Source organism: Lycium ferocissimum, chromosome 12 (genome assembly GCF_029784015.1).
Source record: "Lycium ferocissimum isolate CSIRO_LF1 chromosome 12, AGI_CSIRO_Lferr_CH_V1, whole genome shotgun sequence".
Classification (NCBI taxonomy): domain Eukaryota; kingdom Viridiplantae; phylum Streptophyta; class Magnoliopsida; order Solanales; family Solanaceae; genus Lycium; species Lycium ferocissimum.
The window spans coordinates 24,608,879-24,630,663 of NC_081353.1; the positions used below are offsets into that span (position 1 = coordinate 24,608,879).

A 21,785-nucleotide genomic window follows, 5' to 3' on the forward strand; every position below is an offset into this window, starting at 1 on the left:
CTACGCATGAGGCAGAATGTTTGCAAAGTCTTGCCTTGCGATTTTTTTTGTTTTTTTTTTGTTTTAATTTTTATGACTAGTCGGGTTCAACCCAAGGCTTCGGCGATGATTTTAAAAATAGGACAAAAATTAAAGACCAACAATTTGAGAGGAAAAAATTAAAGACCAACCCCAATGAAGGGAACTCGTGCAAATTGCCCTTATTTATGACCTAATTTCACAAGGCAAAAGTTCGGTAGGAATGAAGTTATCTGACATAAGTTGTATAAGTTATACGGCATAAATTGTGTAGTATCTAATTCGGTTGGCATGAGTTTATATTTTCGTATCATTATATAACATAAGTTACTTCGTGCCTACAGAAAAGTTCTCTAAACTTATGCTGATCCAATTATATATTACACAATTTATGCTGGATAACTTAATCTCTACATAAGTTATGCCGGATAAGGTAAAAGTTCTACCAACTTATGCCTTGCGAAATTCGGTCATAAATAAGAATATTTTAACCCATAAATTTTCATTAAATAAGAAGCGGACAGAAAAATTAAAAATTGCCGATTTGAGGGACAGAAATTAAAGACCACCCCAAAATAGGGGAAAAAAAAAAAAGGAGCATAGAACGTGGAAAACATTCTCTTCTTGGACATTATCTTAAAAAGGGGTTATAAAAACTTCGTGGAGAGAGGGGTTAAGTTAACAAATGCAGGTCAGGTATACAAACGGATGGTTCTTTTAATTATTTTACATGGGCGTACACGTGGAAGCCTTATGTAAGTGTCACACAAAGCCTCAATTTTACCGTATATATGTTAGTTTTTGGGTAAATTTAGGGATTTTCTCTCTTTGGGTTCTGTTTCTTTTGCTCCCGTGTGCCGGTAAAAACTTATTCTTTATGAATGCATGCATGGTGTATGAATATACAATAACATTATGTTACTATGGTTAAACCACAGTATTAGCAAGTTACATTGATTTGTTATAACCAAGATATATCTTATTTGATTAGACTCATCAGAAAGAATAAGGATACATTATGGGAAAATCAATGGAGAGAAAGCAAATGAAAGGCTCACAAAATTTTTGGTAGAATCGAGAACGAAGCTTTCATTCTGTACATGCCAGATCGTGAATTAGTAGCTGCTTTCAACTTCCAAACAGAAACCCCAATTATTTATCTGTGTGTGTCCCGGAGAAGATGACAAACGAGGAGATGAGTGACATTGAGATGATCAGAAAGAAAGTGGTGGAAGAATGGGGTGTTATGCCATATTTTCATCAACCTTTCAACCTGGACGAGTCTCCTAATTGGCGTTACCCTTCGAAATTAATACCTGAAAGTGGCCATCTTCAAATGCTACAACGCTTTCTGGACAGATGCGACCAATTCAAAAGGTTTTTTTTACTCTTAAGAATGAATTTACGTTATTGATTATTATTTGGGACAAAGGGAGTACGTAATGCTTTCTATAGTATTTTGCCATGACTTTTTCATTTCCGTTACTTCCTTTTCCGAATTGCTTTTAACTGTTTTTCCCAATGGTTTATTGGAAACAACCTCTCTACCTTCAAGGTAGAGGTAAGTACCCTCCCCTGACCCCACGCTGTGGGATTTCATTGGGTATATTGATGCTTAGGGCACTAGAAGACTGCCCTGCTCTAGATTTCGATGTGCCATTTCTCTTGAGCCACAATGTTATTCTTTCTTCTCTGGTTGCCAAAATGCAGCTTCGACTTCTCAATTAAGCCAATGAAAGCTGGCGGGGTGAAGCTTTGCAGCTACTCTGAGTTGCAACAGATTGCTGATTTCAAGCGTTTTAGCTTGGAGACTTTATCTGGAAGATTGTTCCGTGGCACCATTCGTGAAGGATCTGAAGAACGGCCGGTGGTTGTAAAGACATGTGATCTTCTCCTTCCTTACCGTGATGGACATTTTGAACGTCTACCTAAATTTTGTGATGAGATCGAGTTATTCATGGATGAAAAAGCAAATACACATAAAAATTTGGCGAAATTGTATGCATTCTGTTGTGACAAGAGGCTTGCAGTTGTCTATGATGAAAATGTTACCTGTCGCTTGTCTGATGTGTTTCTGAACGGTATATAAATTACCTCAAGTGCCATGTTGAATGACTGTTCACATTAGCTTTTGTGCTTTTAACATACTCTTTTTTTATTTCTTGTTCGTCAGATGACTTTGGGTGGGACTTGCGGATAAACGTGGCAACTCAACTTGCAGATCTCTTGTCATGGTTGCATGAAAAGAGGATTGCAGTTGGCAGTATTATTGCGTCGTGCATTATGATAGATGAGGTTGAGTTTGAGCCCTTGATCGTCTTCTCTGACTTCCTATTTCTCATAGATATCTGAAGCTTTTTAACAAGTTATTACAATTGTTTGGCTGCAGGAAGTGAATATAAAAGTATTTGACTTTGGCTTCGTTTCTAATCATGTGAACGAGGATTCTAAAATTCCGGTTGAATATTTTATCGGCAGGGAAGCTCCAGAGGCTATAAAAGGCATGTTTTCTCAGACTTCATCATCTCTCTCTCTGATGCTTTCATGCTATAGATCAAAGATTTTTTTTATAGGCTTTTATTTTATTTTCATTCGACCACCATGTTGGTGGAGTTGAGTGTACGCTCAACTATTGCATTAATCTCCGAAAAAAGATATTCAAAAAGTGGAGGCTGGGAAATTGTCCAGACCTCCCTGAGTTACTACAAAAGAGAGCCCCTATGAGCTATGAGCATACATTGGTGATTAATCATTCGCCCCTATGAGCTATGAGCTTACATTGGTGATTAATCATTCATAGTGAATGATTTCTTGAACAAAAAGTGAACACTACTGAATATATCTTAACCATTATCAATAATAAAAAACTTCTTGTGAGCTTTGGTTCTGAAAGTTGGGAGTCTTACGATATCATTCTTCGTCCAATTTTTGGCTCTCAGAGGTTGAGTCAAATCCTGTATGAAGAATGTGTTGGTCTTGTCCTCCTCCCTCTTGTTGGCCAGGTAGTCTGCAATGCTGTTAACTTCTCTATAACAGTGTTGAAATCTGAATGTGACATGCTTATTTAACTGCTTGATCTTCTTCATAATAGGAGCAATAAGCCAGTGGATTGTGTTGGTGTCATTGACCATTTTAATGATGGTCATATAATCTGATTCTATAATAACATTATAGTATCCATTCTGCTTGCGCCATTTAGTCCCAATAAGGATAGCTTCAGCTTCATTGTTGGAGCAATTTCCGTAATATTCAGTGTAGGACATGATGAACTTTTCCTGCTAATTTCTGAGAATACTCCCTCCCCCTGAGCTGCCTGGATTGCCTTTACCACAGCCATCTGTGTTTAACTTGAACCATCCTGGGCTAGGATATTTCCATCTAAGACATCTGATGTCCATCCTTGGTTTAAGCTGTTCAATCTGTTAGCAAGCAGTGGTCCATTAATCATTTAGTTGCAAAGTAGGAAACTGTGTAGCCAGGACCCTTCTTGCCATGTGGATAACCTGATAGATGACCCTAACGTAGTTGTTATAGTATCCATTCTGCTTGCACCATTTAGTCCCAGTAAGGATAGCTTTTGCTTCAGCCTCATTGTTGGAGCAATTTCCGTAATATTCAGTGTAGGACATGATGAACTTTTCCTGATCATTTCTGAGAATACCCCCTCCCCCTGAGCTGCCTGGATTGCCTTTACTACAGCCATCTGTGTTTAATTTGAACCATCCTGGGCTAGGATATTTCCATCTAAGACATCTGATGTCCATCCTTGGTTTAAGCTGTTCAATCTATTGGCAAGCAGTGGTCCATTAATCATTTAGTTGCAAAGTAGGAAATTGTGTAGCCAGGACCCTTCTTGCCATGTGGATAACTTGATAGATGACCCTAACATAGTTGTTCCTGATTCCTTCATAAATGTCACTGCATCTTGATTTCCATATCTCCCAGCAGATAAGGGAGGGAAGGACCTGAATTAGGCAAGAGTGCTCTTTGTTTCTGGTTTTAGAGATCCACCAAGTATATAAGAGTTTTTCTGATGGTTCCATGCTTGCTGCTGATACCACAAATGCCAGAGAAATATTCCTAAACTTTACTAGCTAGCTCCCCTTCACTGAATATATGATCAACGTTCTCAATATTTCCATTTCAACAGCATATGCATTTAGAAGGGCCATGGATTTTGAATTTTTGAATGGCTTCTCCTCTAGGGAGCTTGTTGGATAGCACTCTAGTCATAAAAAATGAAATTTTATAAGGAACTTTGCAGTGCCCAATTCTGTCTGAGGTGAGGGTGTTGTTCTTTTTCTTTCAGTATTTGCCAAAGGTGATTTCGTAGTGAAGAGTCCATTCTGATTGGGACTTCATATAGGAAGATCAGCTGTATCATCATGAATTTCAGTTTGACTCATCATGAATTTCAGTTTGACTGATGATCCGAACCATGTTATTGGGCAAAATGTCAGAGAGCTTGTTAAGATTCCATTTTCCTTAATCCCGGAAGTCAGAAACTTTAATTTGTTTGGATAATCTATTGTTTGGGAACAGTTCTGCAAGAGGACCAATACCAGTCCAATTATCCCACCACATAGAGATATCTCCCTTTGCCACTTTCCAAATAATGTGTAATGCAATAAGTAACCTGCTGCAGTTTTCAAAAGAAAAAATTAGTTTTCAAAAACAAGTAACCTGCTGCTCTGTGTCTTGTATAATAGAACAATCAAATTGTTGATCACAAAAGATCCAAATTTGATTGTTGCAATTGGAAAAGGAGAAGTGATATCCCAACCACCTTTTAAATTTATCAATCTTGGATCTTCTGCCAAATGGTTCCATCAGCGCCATGAATGGAATTTTATGTCTTCTTCTGTGTTACTTGAGTCTATCAAAGGCACTAAGAGTATTGATGCCTCTCACATTCCATATAATGGACTTAATCATTAACACTGATTATTTTTTGAATTTTTGACCTGTGACCTTGTCACAGTGTGTTGAGTAGTATGCCTTCCTCCTCTTAGTATGCCTCTGTTTCCTCCTCCACCTCTTGAATACTACATTCCTCTTGGTGACAATTTCATGTTATCAGCCATTTCATCAAAAGCTTGTTCCACTTCATTGTTCTCATGAGTTGGACTAAAAGTTTTAACAAGTTGTGCAGCTTCAAGATCACTGTAGGTAGAGTTCTCCTCTACAGTCTCATAATCTTCTTCACTGCTATTTCCTTCTTCTTCGGTACTGTCTTCATCACCAATTTGTTTTTTCATCATTGCTTTCCACTGGTTCATCAAATCTGCTTTCTATCTCATCTGATTCTGAAAGGCTTTGGTTTTTCATTGCTATTGATATCTTTTGATTGATTGTGTGGACGGTGGTGATTATTGTTTGTGTTGGGACTGTTTGGGGTGCTGAAGTTCTGTTGGATTTGGTTGGCTTTTTTTTTTTTTTTTTTGAGACTTGTAACAGTTAATCTATATATCCATAGGTGTACTACATCAAAATATGTAGTCCCCCTCCAAAAGGTTACATTTACAGCATTGATCTCTACAGTTTTCTATTCTTACAAGAGATCTAACACATCAAAAATAGCTTCTGTCTGATCTAAAATTTCCTGTTTACACCAAAAATAAAAAAGAGCTAGGCAGTTCATCTTTAACTTCTGTAAATTGTTCTGCTTGTTCTCAAAACATCTCTGGTTCCTCTCTTTCCAAACAGTCCACCAGATACATGATGGGACAATCCTCCATCTCTCCTCTTTTCTTGTTACATTCCCATCCCTGTTCCAGCATTTTAACACTCCTATGCTCCCAGGCTTCACCCACCTGATCTTTTTCAGGTTGATAAACATCCTCCACAGCTGGTCTGTCCATTTGCAGTGCAAGAAAAGATGACTGATTGTCTCATTATGATCCTCACACAAAAAACATCTCGAACATAAGTGAAAACCTCTTTTGTTCAGGTTTTCATGAGTCAACACTGCCTCTTTTGCCAACAGCCAGTTAAAACAGTTCACTTTATAAGGTACTTTTGTCTTCCATATCATCTTCCATCTTCCATGGCTATCCTTCTTCTTGAAAACTTGATACATTCAGGTCTTTGTATGCTGAGTTTACAGTAAAAATTCCTTTGCCATCCTTCTTCCATTCTAGAGTATCCCTTTCCCCTGTTAAGTTGATGAATGCTGCCATTGTACTGTGGAATTCTGCTACCATCTCCATTTCCCAATCATTCAAGTGTCTTCTCAGATCCAGATCCCACCCTTGTCCAGTCCACATCTCAGCAACAGTAGCATGTTGCTTTTGGCTAAGAATGAACAAGTCAGGGAATTTCACCTTTAGAGCTGTGTCACCCAACCATATATCATTCCGAAAGGATACCTTTAAACAATTTCCAACTTTACATCTAATTCTTGCAAGCATTATTGGCCACTGATTCCTGATTGCCCTCCACACAGTGCATCCATATGGAGTATTCACCATGTTTGTCATCCACTTGTCCTCCAAACCATATTTAGCAGTAATGACTTCCTTCCATAGCATGTTTTCCTCTGTAGCAAATTTCCATAGCCATTTCATCATCAAACTTTGGTTTTGCAATTTCAAATCTTTGATACCCAATCCGCCTGTCTTCTTGCTCACAGTCAGTTCCTCCCACTTGACTAAATGAATTTCTTCTTATCTTCATTGCCCTGCCACAGAAAATTCGTTCTAAGGGTATCAATTCTCTTGATTACATTGACAGGTATTGGGAATATGGACATCATATAAGATGGTAAGGCATCTAGCACACTATTGACCATTGTCAATCTCCCCAAGAAAAGATATTGGCTTTTCCAGTTTGTCAGCTTCTTCTCACATTTTTCTAGTACTCCATTCCATATTCCTTTTGACTTGCTCTTGGCTCCCAAAGGCATGCCCAAATATGTAGTTGGAAGCTCCCCTACTTTACCTCCTAATTTCTCTGCCAAGCTGTCCACCTCTGCAACCTCATTAATTGGATTTGGTTGGCTTTGGAGCTGACTTTTTTGGGAATTTGGAGGTTTTAGTGTTTTTTGCTGGATTGGTATTGAGAGGGTCTATGAGTGGTAGGCTTTTTTTTTGGTTGTTATTCTTTGGGGTCTTGACTATTGGGTGAACTGTGTTGTATGTGATCAGCAATAAGTTCTTGTGTGGATGCTGATAAGTTGTCCTCTGTATGAGCTCTTTGGTCCTGCCAGTGTACTGTTTTTTAATCTTTCTTTCTTGTTTCTGCTTCACTTGTTTGTCTTGTTGCTTTCCTTGATGCTTACTGCTTGATCCTAAAACTTTGTTGTACCTGCTGGCTTCCTTTTCATTGGCTTTGGGTTTTTGATTTGAGATCTTTTGATTGATTGTGTGGACGGTGGTGATTATTGTTTGTGTTGGGACTGTTTGGGGTGCTGAAGTTCTGTTGGATTTGGTTGGCTTTGGAGCTGACTTTTTTGGGAATTTGGAGGTTTTAGTGTTTTTTGCTGGATTGGTATTGAGAGGGTCTATGAGTGGTAGGCTTTTTTTTTGGTTGTTATTCTTTGGGGTCTTGACTATTGGGTGAACTGTGTTGTATGTGATCAGCAATAAGTTCTTGTGTGGATGCTGATAAGTTGTCCTCTGTATGAGCTCTTTGGTCCTGCCAGTGTACCGTTTTTTAATCTTTCTTTCTTGTTTCTGCTTCACTTGTTTGTCTTGTTGCTTTCCTTGATGCTTACTGCTTGATCCTAAAACTTTGTTGTCCCTGCTGGCTTCCTTTTCATTGGCTTTGGGTTTTTGATTTGAGCCTGCTGGAAGCTTCTCCTTCTATTGACTATCCATTTCTTCTTACCTTGTACTTCCGGGAGTTTTGTTGTGGCTGTAGGATCTAGCTCCTGTATCATAATACCAGTTCTTCTTCTTCCGATTTTCTTCTTATCCACTTCGTGAAAACCATCTTCATCCTGTCTGGCTGTGTTTGTAGTTCTTGTTTTTTCAGCTGCTTCTCTTTTTTGTTTTGGATCTGTTCATCAGCATTTTTGTTCCCACAATCCTTTTCCTTATGACCTTGCATTTTATGGTACTGACAATAAGAAGGCATTCCTTCATATTCAACCTCAAGCCATTTGCCATCTTCTGTGCCATTTGGCCCTTTGAATCCAAGCCAGATTGAATCTACTTTAGCTTTTAGGAGATTTACTTTAACTTTGAGTTTGGCAACATTGCCTCTAGATTTGGAAAACGTAGCTTGATCAGGGGCAATTGCATTGCGTATTGGTTGAACCATTCTAAAGATGATGTCCCATTTGAATAAGTGCCATGGTAGTTTGTATATAAGGATCTAAATTGGCACAATTGAAGTTTCTCGTTTGGGCTTGACCCCTGGCTTGAAATCAGGGGTCCATTTCAAGACTTTCATGGTGTAAGGACCAATCTGGAAGATGATTAGTGGTTGATGGGACGAATTTCTACAGTTCATTAGATTGGAAGTGGGAAACGGTAGGAGTTTTAAATTTTGGATGGACACTTGGTGTGGAAATGAGAGCTTCAAGAGCAGGTTTCCAGATTTGTTCGACTGTGCTTTGATTAAAGAGGGTTGTATTGTAGATTTTAATTCAGCAACTGGATGGAGTGTTACTTTTAGAAGAAACCTAAATGGTTGGGAAATAGACAGTTTTTACCAACTTCTTCAACAACTGAACTCATGCTCAGTAGAACAAGACAGAGCAAACAGACTAGTCTGGGTCAATAGCAAGGATAAGGCATTCTCAGTCAATAACTGCTACAGAATATTGTTGCAACAGTTTAGTCATGGAAGCCCTAACTGGCCATGGAAGATGATTTGAAAAACCGAAGCACCTACAAAAGCAGCTTTTTAGTTACAAAGGAGAGGTTTTTCCTTATGTAGTAGATGCTATTTCTGCAATTCAGAGGAGGAAACCGTTGACCATCTTTTCTTGCATTGCAGATTTTCAAGGCAATGTTGGGAACTTTTCTTTAGCATAATGGGCATATCTTTGGTGTTACCAGAGAAAATTAGTAGCTTGTTGGAAGTATGGCAATCTCAGGAGGTTAAAAAGAGCCTAAAACCGGTATGGAGAACTATTCCCAATTGCATAATGTGGACCTTATGGCTGGAAAGAAACAAGGCATGCTTTGATGGGAAGAAGTTACAGATTTCTACAGTACAAAACAAATGCATAAAAAATCTGTACTTTTGGTGTAATAGTAGTACTAGTGATAGGATGGAGAATTATTTGGAGTTTTTACACTTGCTAGGAGATAATATGTAGTATGGAAAAAAAAGAGTTTGCTGCTAGGTCCTGTACTTTTTCTGTACCAACTTGGTATTTTCTTAGTAAAATCTTTACTTATCAAAATAAAATAAAAGGTTTTGAAGTGTAGATGTGATTAAAATCGGTCTTATTGTTGAAATCAAGATAAACTGTTCTATAGTCATAATAAGCTATCTTAATGGTTCCTTTGAGTTGAAATTGAGCAACAAACAGTTTTCTTAACTCTTCCATGTTTGGTTATCCATTCATGAATTTGCCGACAATCGTCATTCTACAATCCTTTGCGAAGTTAACAAAATAGTCATCAGCATTAAAGAAAACTGCTGGCTTACCGAGGTGTGTGCCGTGTTGTATATCAATGGGAGAGGTTAGTAGTAGTTGCTAGAGAGGTTTGAACTGAAGCTGCAAAAGTAGCTTTTGAGGGGGTTTGCGGTTTGGTTTTTTCATTGTTGAGGGCTCGTTTCTGTTGTCCTTGATTGGTGCTATTTTGATTTTTGTTACGGGGCTTTTCTATGTTGCTGTTGTTGGTAGATATCTGTTGATTTTGAGAAGCTAAATGTTTTGGGTCTTGGAGGATCGAAATTTGTTGAGATTTTGGGTTGGCTAGTGGCTGGATTGGTGTTGTTGGTTCTTTGAGGGCTATCTGGGCTGCTCTGTTTTGGTTCTTTGCCGGGGATTAAATCCTTGTCGGTGTCAATCCTTTGAGTGCTCTGTTGTGAGTCTTTGTCGGCAATCGATCCTCTGGTGTTTTCAAGCCCTTGATTTGATTCTTTGCTGGAGATTGATTCTCTGATATCTTTCAGAACCACGGGGTTTGATAGAATAGTTTGTATTAAGTGGTTGTTCTCTGTTTGAGAGTGTTGTCAAAGGCGCGCTTAAAGCGCGCTTAGGCCCTGAAGCGAGGCTCAAAACATGTTGAGCGCTTCGCCTCGCTTTATGTGCGCTTTAGTGTCAACATCAAGGCTCTAAGACATACTTTTCCTTGCCATTGAGCCTCTCTTGAAGAGGTGACACTAGATGATTGATATTTCACTTTATCTTAATGTCTTTACAATTTCTTTGTCCATATATTTGTTATTCATGCTTACTATTATTAGTCTTGCACTAAACATACATATATTTGTAATTTTGCACCATTGCGCTTTTTTTCACTAAAGCCCACACTTTATTTGCGCTTTGCGCTTAAAGCCCCAGCTAACTTTAGAGCTTTTTTGCGCTTTTCGCTTTTGATAACACTGATTTGAGAGGTTGTAGAAGGGGTAAAGATGTTGGCTTGGTGATTGCTTGGTGTAGGAGAGGTGGATTTAGGTCAGAGCGAGAAAGTTAAAGCAAATGTAATGCATGATATGCTTTTCGTCTACCGTGTTGTTTGAGGTCTAGTTTCCTTGAGTAAAGCCTGTCATTTTCCTTTCCATTTCCTTGCCTTTTTTTTTTCCCTTTTTTCTTTCTCCTCAATACCTCAAAAATGTGCAAGTTAGGTGTAGTTGTTGACAAGACAATCCCTAACTGGAATATCTCCGTGAGCCTACTGTTGGTTATGCAGCTGAGGGGAAGACACTAATAGTTCAGGTGAACCGAAGATAGTTAAAAGGGCTAGCTAAAACATAAGCATGAAAATGTATCTGTTAGAGTCATGGAGGAGTGGTTGTCTCACATCCTTGAAATACTTTCTTTCTTTGGTGATTTCTATTAAATTGAAGCATCTCTAGCATCTTGTCTCTCTTACAAGTTGATGATGGTTTTAGTTTGTTATCTAGGTATATATCCTTGATCAACACTAAGTTCTGATAACGTTTTCTTTTACTTTTACTGAAGACGTCTTGTGATGCATTCTTCCTAAGTGTTTTTCTTTAGTGTGTAATTAAGTCCTCGGTTGACTCTACCAACAACAACATACCTAGTGTAATCCCACACCTCTTGTCTGGGGACTCTAGCAAGAACCTCGTATTTTTATCATTTTGGCTGGAACAGAACAGCGCTAATGAAGAAGTCTGAGTTAAGAATAACAGAAAAGACTCAAATATGCCATCGAACTATCAGAAAAGGCTCATTCATGCCACTCTTTAATAATTGGGCTCAAAAATGCCACCACCGTTACCATTTTGGGTTATATATGCCATAATGACTGTTGAATTTCATCATATTTGTTGTTTGTATTATATGCATACTTTTACGTTATTACATTATGTTTGTTGTTTGTATTATATGCATACTTTTACATAATTTATCTTCTTCTCTCTAGTAAAAGCAGTTCTGTTCTTATATTTTCTGGATCAATAACAGGTAAGCGTACGATGAAATCTGATGTTTACATATTTGCCCTTCTACTGCTGGAGCTGGTAACTAAAAAGGAGTATGAATACAAAATTAAATATCTGGTTGAACGCGGCGAAAAAAAATTGGTTGATGAAAGCTTCAAAACAGTTGATGATGCAACTGCATGGGAGATCACAAAACTGATATCCAAGTGCATGGTTTACGATCCAAATGAAAGGCCAACAATGAAGGAGGTTTTTGATGCTTTGAAAGCAATGAGAGCGAGGGGGGAGAAACGTAAAAGAGCTGAAAGTGAGGCAGAATAGGATAAATTGCTCTCTAGGCTTAGCTGTTTTTACTTTTGTATAAATCTGAATCCGTAAAGTAGTTGCCTGGCTGCTTCTTCTAGAGAGGAAGCAGTCTTTTTCTGGAGCTTTATGAATGATTACTGAAAAATTCGTGTTGCTGAATACCTATGAATCGGAGATGTTCAAACTCTTTAAACGTATTATTGTAGAAACCCAAATTTATCCCCTTCTTCCTTTTTGCTATTTATACTCTTCCCCAGACCTCATGCATAGTGGGAGCTCAGTGCACCGGGCTACCCTTTTTTCTCTGTGTTAATTCAATGTGCAAAGGTTTCTGCCATACTGTTTACTTTCTTCGATGTGCAAAGGTTTCTACCATACTGTTTTCTTTTTTGGCTGCTTATTCTCAATTTAGTTAGCCAATGACATTCCAAATCTTTATCATGGTGGTTGTTGTTGGTGTTGATGTAAGACTAGCCATTGCACTATTGCAGCAGTGCACATAATTGAGAACATATTAATGGAAGAAGTTTTCTCTCCACCTTGTGGCGCAACGATTATCTCCAGTAAAAAATTCTCTCCATTAATGTTCAATTAAGTTCTTCCTTGTACTTCGATTATCTTATTTATTTGTGGTAGTTACTGCTTCTTTTTAGACTGCTCTATCATGACTTTTTTTGCTTTCATTATTTCCTTTTTGATACTGTTTTGAATTGCATGACCTTGTGTTGAGGGTCTACCAAAAATAACCTCTCTATCTCCCAAGATAGAGGTAAGGTCAGATCCCACTTTTATGGGATTACACTGGGTATGTTGTTCAATGTTCAATCAAGTAACGGATGTAAGCCATCTACATGTACAACAGAATTATAGTAACTTAGTAAGTGTACAATGGAATTATAGTAAATGACTTGGATCCTTTTATTTTATGCTCATTCAATTATTTTTTATTTCAACGTGACTAAATTATATTTTAAAATCCAAGATATTTTTGTTAAAATACCACTTGAATCTTACATTACTTGTTTTATGCACAAAATAATATTTTCAGAAATTTTATAAAACAAAGTGGTTGGATACCCAAATTCTAAAAACTAGCGTCATTGTTCATCGAATTGAAGAGAGTGAGAATTATCCATTTTTATAGTTACATAAAAAAGACACCTTCAGCGTACTGCACTTATTTCATCTTGATATTCAACCGACTTTTTATTTTGGTTCAAGATGTATCTTTTTGCTTGCTTATAGGGTTACGCTTCGAGTTTTTTTTTTTTTTTTTGAAAATTCCAAGGAAACCCATAGCCGCTATCCTTCGGGTGCGCATTGGGTAACCTGTCACTGTGTAATAGCTCGCAAACCCCACAGGAGATGTAACCGCACTAGCCAAGCCTGGTTGGACGAGCTCTGACTGAGAAGGCTCCTGGTGAGAGGAATCGATTCCAGGTCTCCCCCATGTGGAAAACCACTCACCCAACCAACTCAATCAACCTTTGCGGGTACGATTCGAGTTTTTGCTGTATAGATCAGTAGATAATTTTTTTTAGAGGTGGATATAGTTCTTGTTCATTTATGGGTGTGCCACCACCTTTTTTTAATTTCGTAAAATAGTTCCTTTGATCCCTTTTACTTAACATATTTTTTGCACGTCACTTAAGAAAACATTAACTAAAAGAGTAGTTAACTAAATTATCATGATTTATTGTCAGATCTTAAGTTATACTCTTTTTTTCATCACATTAATCTCTCTACACATTTATTGCATAATGGCAAAGGCAGAAACCAATAGTAGTTAATTATATTTTGCTTTCTGAAATGACAACTATTTAGGAGGACAAGTGAAATGGACCGGAGGAAGTATTGTTTAGTGTTAACTGAAGGAGTATTTTTTCATTTATGAAGATACCTTCGACTTTAAGAATGTTATTTCATAAAATTAAAAATTGATTTAAACGAGCATCAAACAATATCATCCAACCCATTAATATTTGAATGGACAGGTGTGGATAATAAAATTTTACCAAATTTAAATCCACAAGAAATTCGGATTATATTAAATTCAAGATATATTAATCCAAATAAATATTGTGGACCAATATAGATGGATTAATTATTTAAGTCCAATAAATGTGGATTTAATTGATGGTTCGATTTTATCAAGTTAGTCCATTAGTTTCGCTACAAATGATGAGCCCACTGCAGTGCCCACTTTGTCATCTTATCCAAGAGGCCCACCGCCACGTGTCAAATGACGTTGCGTGACAAGTCAAATTAAAAGAGCTATAAGTGTCATGCCGTGTCGTAATGATGCAAAGATGTAGTCAAATCAAAGGCGATGAAGAAGTGTTGTCTGCATGTCGAGCACGTTCCCGTCAATCAAATATCGCCATAGAACTACCAATGATTGGTTGAAAGAAGTCTATCCTTATCACAACTCCGCCATCCTACAACTATAAATAGGGGTCTCATAATTCAGAAAAAGGGACAAAAATTCTAACAAGAAGCCAGAGATTCAAGCACTACAAAATTGAATAATTTTCTTTTGACAAATAAATTAATTTATATGTTACCGCACGAAGTGATCTCACCGAGAAACTAGTTAGGTTCACATATTTGTTCATACAAACCAGTGAACAACCTACTGTTTCAAGAAAAAAAAAGATTATATGCCTTATTTTATATTTTCTAATCGAAAACAAAACCCATTACCCGTAGAAATAAAAAGAATAAACAAGAATATTTTCATTTGTATGCGATTACAAGAAATAAAAGACACACCCTTAAGCACCTTCACTAGGGGTGTTCATAGGTCTGATTTGGGTCGGTTTTAGGTTAAAACCAAAATTAAACTATGCTAGTTGGTTTTTAAAAATCTTAAAGCCAAACCAAATTAAATATAATACATATCCATTGGTCTGGGTCGATTTTTCTGTTTTAAAGAAAACTAACATTAAAAGCCTCATACTTGGGATTTACTGCAATTTGTACGTGGCCTGGACTCTTGCAAAGGCATATTTAATGTATGAGGCATTTGTTAATCCAATTATTTAGTAATTAAATTATGTAGAGAAATAAAGAAAAAACTGCCAAAAAGGGAGAAAAGAGAAAAATGCCCTCACGGCCATAAAGACACACACATCACCTTCGTACATGTCTAAATTTTATAATATATATAAATTAAAAAGGAACAATGAACATATGCAAAATACAACCTAAAGATCATACAATACAGGCACACACAATAATTGCAAGATTTATTGGTGTCTTTGCAAATTTTAACGTTACCAGATATTCACAGGTATTGAATTAATTACCTTAACACAATATTACTTTTGATTAACTTTCACTTTTTATAATATTATAGTTAAAGTCTGCTAGTGGGAGAGGGGAGAAGATAAAATTATTATATGCATTGACTGTCATGCACGTTGAAATCTGAGGATTAAAAGAGTTTTAGTCTCCTCAAATTCCCCATTAAATAATATGATTGAATGGTTAATTGACATAATTAAGAGAGTTAAAGGAGGAACTCTTTAGTTTTTTAAAGTAGTAAATAAATGAAAAAAATGAAAGAAAAGGCTAAAAAGGAGAGAAAAGATAAATAGAAACAGTGGCCATAAAGAACACCTTGCATATGCCTAACTTTATACTACATATAGAAATAAATTACATCACTGGAAAATAGGTAAAAACTACAGGTGAAAAATGAGATGGTAAAAACATAACAAACTACCATAAAACAAAACCAAAACATTCTACAGTTTGAGAGTGGTTTCAATTGGATATCCTTAATAGTAAGCCAAGCATCTCAACAACACTCTTGTATACTACATTGAAATCGAAAGCCTGCATTTTTTTTCCCCAAATGTGTATGTTTTTAATTACGTTTTTTGTGCAGACGATGAACAGGAAACTTCAAGAGCAGATAATAGAGGCTTTTTCACGACCTGAAGTATGGAAGGATAAATGGGCAAAGCAACCCGAAGTGCGACCCCCGCTACCGCCAAAACCTGTGCCAATACGGGAGCACAAAGGGTACGTCTTTTGCTGATTTTCTATCTCTTAAAGATGGGAGTGCCTAGATCTGTATATATACATAATACAACACATGCACGTTTTTTTTTTTTTTTTTTTAAATAAATAAAGACATTGAAACTTTTAACCAACAGAGCTGATGGCAATTAGTAAAATTGTTAAGAACCAATTTGATATACCTACTATATGCCCTAAATTTATCAGCTAAATTAAATCTACGGAAAAGGCTCAAAAATGCTCTTAACCTATTGGAAATGGCTCAAAAATGCCCTCCTTCCACCTATTGGATTAAAAATGCCCTTAACGTTTTCTTTAGGTTCAAAATGCCCTTCAAGTTAACAAAAATATGACACGGAATTTAACTAAACACGTGGCCATTTTTTATTGGTCCGCACAAATTTTTGACCCAATAAAAATATCCGCCCCGAACCAGCACCCAAACCCGTTTATAATATAACCCAGTATCTTTTTATCTTTTACACCTCTCTCACATGGCATTTAAGCTGTTTCTCTCTGTTTTCTTCTCCTTCCCCCAAAAAATAGCAGAAAAACAACAGCTTTAAATCCAAAAAGCTGCAGCTAAATTGCAGCGGTTAACTCAGGTAACAGCAGCTAAATGCAGAATTTTACCACCAAAATAGCAGCTAAACGCAGGCGACTAAACCCAAAGAACAGCAGCTAAAATGCATAATAATATAGCAGAAATTACACCATTATATAAGGCATGTCTTCCATTTAAACATCAATTTACATCATTACATAGCATAGCAGATGTCTTCTGCATTTCAAATAATGCAGTACATTGCTTCATTCTAGCCGCTACCAAACCAAAGAAAATAGCGCACGACACTACGAGAGAACTCTTGAATTTTTGCACTTTAGCAACTTCGACACTTTCAACAAAGTTAATACCCTTAATTTCAGTCACCGTCTTTCTTAAATTGTTCCTTTCTTAACGAATGAGATCCGATGAAACTTTTAAATTGTTGATCACCAATGCCGCATAAGGTGGGGATTCTTCATCGCATCATTCCCAACATTTCTGAGAGCTGGGGAAGGTAAATATTACTATATTATTTCTTCCCTCTCTTCTTCTTCCTCCCTGACTTCATACTCGCAGGAAACCAGCTGATCAATTCCAACACAATATTCAAACTTCTATAACCAATTTCAGTTTCTGAATTCAAAGAATCAAACAGATTTTTTCGTGGCCAAACAATGCTTATACCTGTGTGAGGACGCTTATAGAATTTACATCCAGCATTCACCCGAGTCCACGCCGTTAAATGATTTGGAATCAATCCTCAATTGCGATTACACGAGAAACCTGGGTGACGAATAGAAACTGAATTTTCAGACATTAAAGAGGAAGAAAGAAAAAGACAAATTGAAAATAAAGGATAAATGGAAGAAAGAAAGACGAGGAAGAAATAGCTTATAAATGGGTTTGGGTGTTGGTCCGGGTCAGATATTTTTAATTGGGTCAAAAATTTATGTGGACCAATAAAAAATGACCACTCATTTAGTTAAATTCCATATCACATTTCTGTTAACTTGAAGGGCATTTTTTAACCTACAGAAAACGTTGAGGGCATTTTTAACCCAATAGGTGGAAGGAGGGCATTCTTTAGCCATTTCCAATAGGTTAATGGCATTTTTGAGCCTTTTCCGTTAAATCTAACTGAATTACTCCTGTCCGTGATGCAGGACACTTTATCTAAGGGAGGGGGGACTCAACATGCCTACTTTATGCCCCAAATCAATGAGTTGGTTACTGTACTTCAAGGGAATGAAGAGTGCATTTCTGGAGTTTGGGTTTGAGATTGAGTACACTAATGATGACGACAATGGTAATTCTAGCATTTCTCTTTTCTGGTATTCACTGGGGGTGAACCCACAACGATACAAAAATATATTAATCAATCATTCTTAACTTAATTTTTTCTTTTCAGTTCCACGATTTGAGACAGCACAGGGGCAAACTTATAGTGATTTGGAGGTTTTCAGTGCAGAAAATAATTCATTGGACCCAAAGAGAACTAATGAACAAGATCCTGAGAAGATAAGGGATGAAGAAATGTAATTGCTTTAGTAAAAGAAAGGAAGGGATGTATGCGTCAGCATCTAATTAATTTAGAAAACGCATTTGTCTACGGATTTAGCTGCCTAAACATTCCTGATGCACAGTGGGTTTCAAATACTGTGAATGACATTAAACAGAGCTTACGTATTGACGATGATGAACAACTACAAGAACTAGTAAGTGTGCCCTTTTATAAACCATTGCTTTCATTGTATAGGCAGGTTCAATATAACATTAAATATTTTCAGTAAATCAACTTCATAAAAGAATTTCACTAAATCAACTGACTATTTCATTTTTCAGTTGATGCAAAATAGTGAAAATGCTTTTCGGAGTTTGTCCGACATCCTAGGGTACAATGCCTATTTCTTGGAAGACCTGTAAGTTAAATGTCCATAAATCCCATGATTACTACTTTTTAATAAGCTTTACCTCATTTTTTCCCCTGTTGCTAAAGTCAATTCCTATTTTCTTGTTGCGGTTTTTATAGGAGGAAAGCGTTTGATGAGAAGAATAAGGAAGCGGGTCATGATGAGTCTGAGTAAGGCCTCTTTGATATCTCTTATTTGTAACTTCTTGTTTTTAAAAAAATTTGCTTTCTTTTTCAGTCTTTTTGGGCACTGTGTGGGCGTAAGTTCGTTGACCATATTGGATGCTAAGACTGCTGCCATTTGTATGTTGATCGTCAGATGCTTTGTGAGTAAAATATCAGTGCATTTATACATTTATTTATTTATTCATTCATTTACTATATACTTTGTTGTTTTGCATATCTAGCGAAGTTATTGTTTAATGATTTATTTTGTGTCTTGACTTGGAAATGTGCCACTCCATTCCTCTCCCTGAAACATGACCCCGCGATTTTTCCCCCATTAGCATTCCGGCATAGTTTCTACTACCATGAAAAACAAAACCTTATTTTGTTTCAGTTGAAAAATCGTTTGAACTTATAGATTCTGGCGATGGGTGTGGTTCATGTTGATAGGAGGTAGGAGATTTTCAAGCAGGATTAAGATTAATGAAGAAAACCTTAGATGGGTATGCAACGTTCTCAATCAAGCATCAAAGAGAACATGTGATAATTAGAGACACGGGGGAGGAAGTCACAAACATAGATCTACAGAGCCTTTCAAAACATCAATACTTATGGCCGTTACACGCGTATTGAAACTCTAATGAAAGCTCTAGAGCAATCAGACAGTTGACCTTACCAAGAGTTATTTCCGACATAAGTCTATACTATCGGAGAGTGCGGAATGGAATACAACTCCTTGTTTCAAGTTTGAAAATATATGTTGCAAAAAGGTTTCATTGATATGATAAAGGAATGGTGACAGAATTGCAGGATAAATCGCAGCCCAGACTAGGTTCTGACACAAAAATTGAGGAACCTGAAGAAGGACATTAGCAACTGGAACAGAAAGTTTTTGGCATGCTGAAAGTAAGAAGAACCAAAGCTTTAGATGAGCTCTCAGTGTTGGACCATTCAGCTGGAAACAAAATCCTATCACAGTCAGAGAAACAGATAGCAGTACAACTGAAAATAGAGTTGATAGAACTTGCCACAGCTGAAAAACCTCATGGTGGCAAAATTCAACGTATCTGTGGCTCAGAGGAGGAGACATGAACACAGATACTTCCAAACAATTGCAGACTCTCCCAGAAGAAACAACAATATGACAAGCTCAAAGTAGTCACTGGTATAACAAAGGACAAGGAGGTGATCAAAGAGGAGGTCTTGAGTTACTACCAGATCCTATATACTGAGAATGAATCCTGGAAGCCCGAGGCTAATTTTCATGATTTTGCCAGTATCTCGAGGGAAGACAGTGAGTTGTTAGAGAAAGCTTTTGAAGAAGAAGAACTGCAGGTTGTGGTGCAATCTTGTGCTCCAGATAAATCACCTGGCCCAGATGGATTTACTATGGCCTTTTTTCAAAGGTCATCGAACTTTATCAAACCAGAGGTGATGGGAGCGCTCAACCACTTCCATCAGCACTCCGCATAGTGAAATCAAGTAATGCTTCATTCATTATCTTGATTTCAAAAAAGAAAGGTGCAATTGGACCAAGAGACTACAGGCCTATAAGTCTCATTGGAGGTGTAAACAAGATCTTAGGCAGGCTACTAGCAGAAAGATTGGAGAAGGTAATTAGGAAACTAGTCACCACCTACCAGAATGCCTTAATTAGACACAGACAAATAACTGATGCAGCACTCATAGTCAATGAGCTCTGCTGCTCAGACTCTCGAAAATGTTGCTGCACCCATGTCGGATCCTCCAAAAGTGCACTACTTTTGGAGGATCCGACACGCACTGGCCGATGAGGTACTAGACTGGAGGATCAAAAGTGGTGAACCTGATATTATGTGCAAACTAGATGGCTTTTGACCAATACAATTGGTCTTACTTAATCTCTCTTGTAAAAAAGATGGGATTTGGGGACAAAGGGTTAAAATGGATCAGATTGTGTGTTTCACCAATGAAATACTCAGTGATTGTTAACAAAGGTCCTGTGGGATTCTTCTCACGACAGAAAGGGATCGGACAGGGCGATCCACTTTCACCCTTTTTGTCCATATTAGCCATGGAGGGCCTTAGTAAACTATTGGAGAAGGCCAGAAAAATTCAATGGAGATATAGTGGGCTTAAATCATGGGGACACAGTTATAGTTTCACAAATGTCATATGCTGATGATACTTTAATTTCTGTAAGGCAGAAAGATCACAACCGCTATACCAAATCCGACTCCTACTTGTTAGGCCTTATCAGGGCTACATTGTCAATAAATTGAAAAGCATCATTTATTATGTCAACAATGTGCCAGATTTAGAGGATCTGTCAAGTATTATGGGCTGCACCATTGTGTTACTTCCTACCACCTACTTAGGCCTTCCACTAGGAGCTAAATTTCAGGGTGGTGAAATCTGGAATAGAGTCGGAGAAATTTGAGAAGAAACTGGCAACTTGGCAATGCAGTATCTATCTATGGGTGGCAATGCTCCCTAGTCATAGATTTGACACCTTGTATTTGTTTCCAGCTTTTGTAACCTCACATCTACTTAATACCTTTCTAATGAAATACCTTACTTCATCAAAAACAAAAAAAATTGTTGTTTTACACAAACCTTGTAATATACTCCCTTTGTCCCATAATAAGTGTCACCTTAGCCAAAAACACGCATATTAAGAAACCAATAATGAAATGTGAAGTTTACCAAATTACCCCTATATAATAAAAATAAATTAACTTTTCCTCTTGATTAGAGCATGCACAAGTATTAACCTTTTGACATCGGAAATCCAACAATACAAGTTACTATGTGGCTTTTCCAATCATCATTTAGATGTTACTTTAGCTTGTTGAAAAAAAACTAGTCAATTTATGTCTTAGTTTCCTAAGGTGACACTTATTGTGGGACGGAGGCAGTAGCTTTTTTTTTTTTTTTTTTTTTTTTCCAATGGACTTGTAAAACCATTTTTTTCATGTACTAACAGGATCATGAATCCCAACCTGAGTGTTATAACTCCAAACTGAAGATCACATTATTTAGACATTTGACTCTTTGGTCACAAGCAAGCAGAGTATATACATTTTACATCAAGGAAAAACAGCGTAAGTTGCACATTTCATCTTACTGTTATTTAATATCTACTCAATAGTATTAGATTTCATATTTGTGGCTGAATAGTTAATGAGTGCACCCATAAAAGAGCTGAATTTAAAAACGATCTCAGCCAAACACCATTAGAGGGAGACCAAGAAAATGAAACACTTCTATCTCACGGTGTCTTGAATTTCACACTTCCCAATC

At 37.1% G+C, this 21,785-nt stretch overlaps 2 protein-coding genes and 1 long non-coding RNA gene across 3 annotated transcripts in view; 2 read left to right on the forward strand and 1 right to left on the reverse strand.

Annotated features, from left to right (window-relative positions):
* The first annotated feature begins 1,174 nt into the window (after positions 1-1,174).
* LOC132039718 (uncharacterized) lies at positions 1,175-12,082 on the forward strand. The gene is made up of 5 exons (XM_059430235.1): positions 1,175-1,395; positions 1,729-2,099; positions 2,192-2,313; positions 2,408-2,519; positions 11,573-12,082. The coding sequence occupies exons 1-5, from the start codon at positions 1,199-1,201 to the stop codon at positions 11,869-11,871; spliced, it is 1,101 nt and encodes a 366-aa protein (XP_059286218.1). The 5' UTR covers positions 1,175-1,198; the 3' UTR covers positions 11,872-12,082.
* A 3,438-nt stretch (positions 12,083-15,520) lies between these two features.
* The window catches only part of LOC132039881 (uncharacterized), a 30,157-nt gene continuing 23,892 nt past the window's right edge, over positions 15,521-21,785 (forward strand). Inside the window, exons 1-8 of the mRNA XM_059430428.1 lie at positions 15,521-15,644; positions 15,749-15,885; positions 17,593-17,735; positions 17,838-18,144; positions 18,272-18,348; positions 18,459-18,509; positions 18,577-18,664; positions 21,469-21,586. Coding sequence (XP_059286411.1) covers positions 17,998-18,144; positions 18,272-18,348; positions 18,459-18,509; positions 18,577-18,664; positions 21,469-21,586 — 481 coding nt within the window. The 5' untranslated portion in view covers positions 15,521-15,644; positions 15,749-15,885; positions 17,593-17,735; positions 17,838-17,997. The remainder of the gene's footprint in view (positions 15,645-15,748; positions 15,886-17,592; positions 17,736-17,837; positions 18,145-18,271; positions 18,349-18,458; positions 18,510-18,576; positions 18,665-21,468; positions 21,587-21,785) is intronic.
* The window catches only part of LOC132039882 (uncharacterized), a 31,990-nt gene continuing 26,763 nt past the window's right edge, over positions 16,559-21,785 (reverse strand). The window contains exons 3-4 of the long non-coding RNA XR_009410519.1: positions 17,114-17,212; positions 16,559-17,013 (exon numbers count right to left, since the gene is read on the reverse strand). This is a non-coding gene — a long non-coding RNA (uncharacterized LOC132039882). The remainder of the gene's footprint in view (positions 17,014-17,113; positions 17,213-21,785) is intronic.

Bases quoted from the DNA above. Each gene is read 5' to 3' on its own strand.
- LOC132039718 (XM_059430235.1), top strand. From the start codon at position 1,199: ATGACAAACGAGGAGATGAGTGACATTGAGATGATCAGAAAGAAAGTG. The intron at 2,100-2,191 runs GTATATAAATTA...CTTGTTCGTCAG, and splicing joins GTCTGATGTGTTTCTGAACG to ATGACTTTGGGTGGGACTTG. The intron at 2,314-2,407 runs GTTGAGTTTGAG...GTTTGGCTGCAG, and splicing joins CGTGCATTATGATAGATGAG to GAAGTGAATATAAAAGTATT.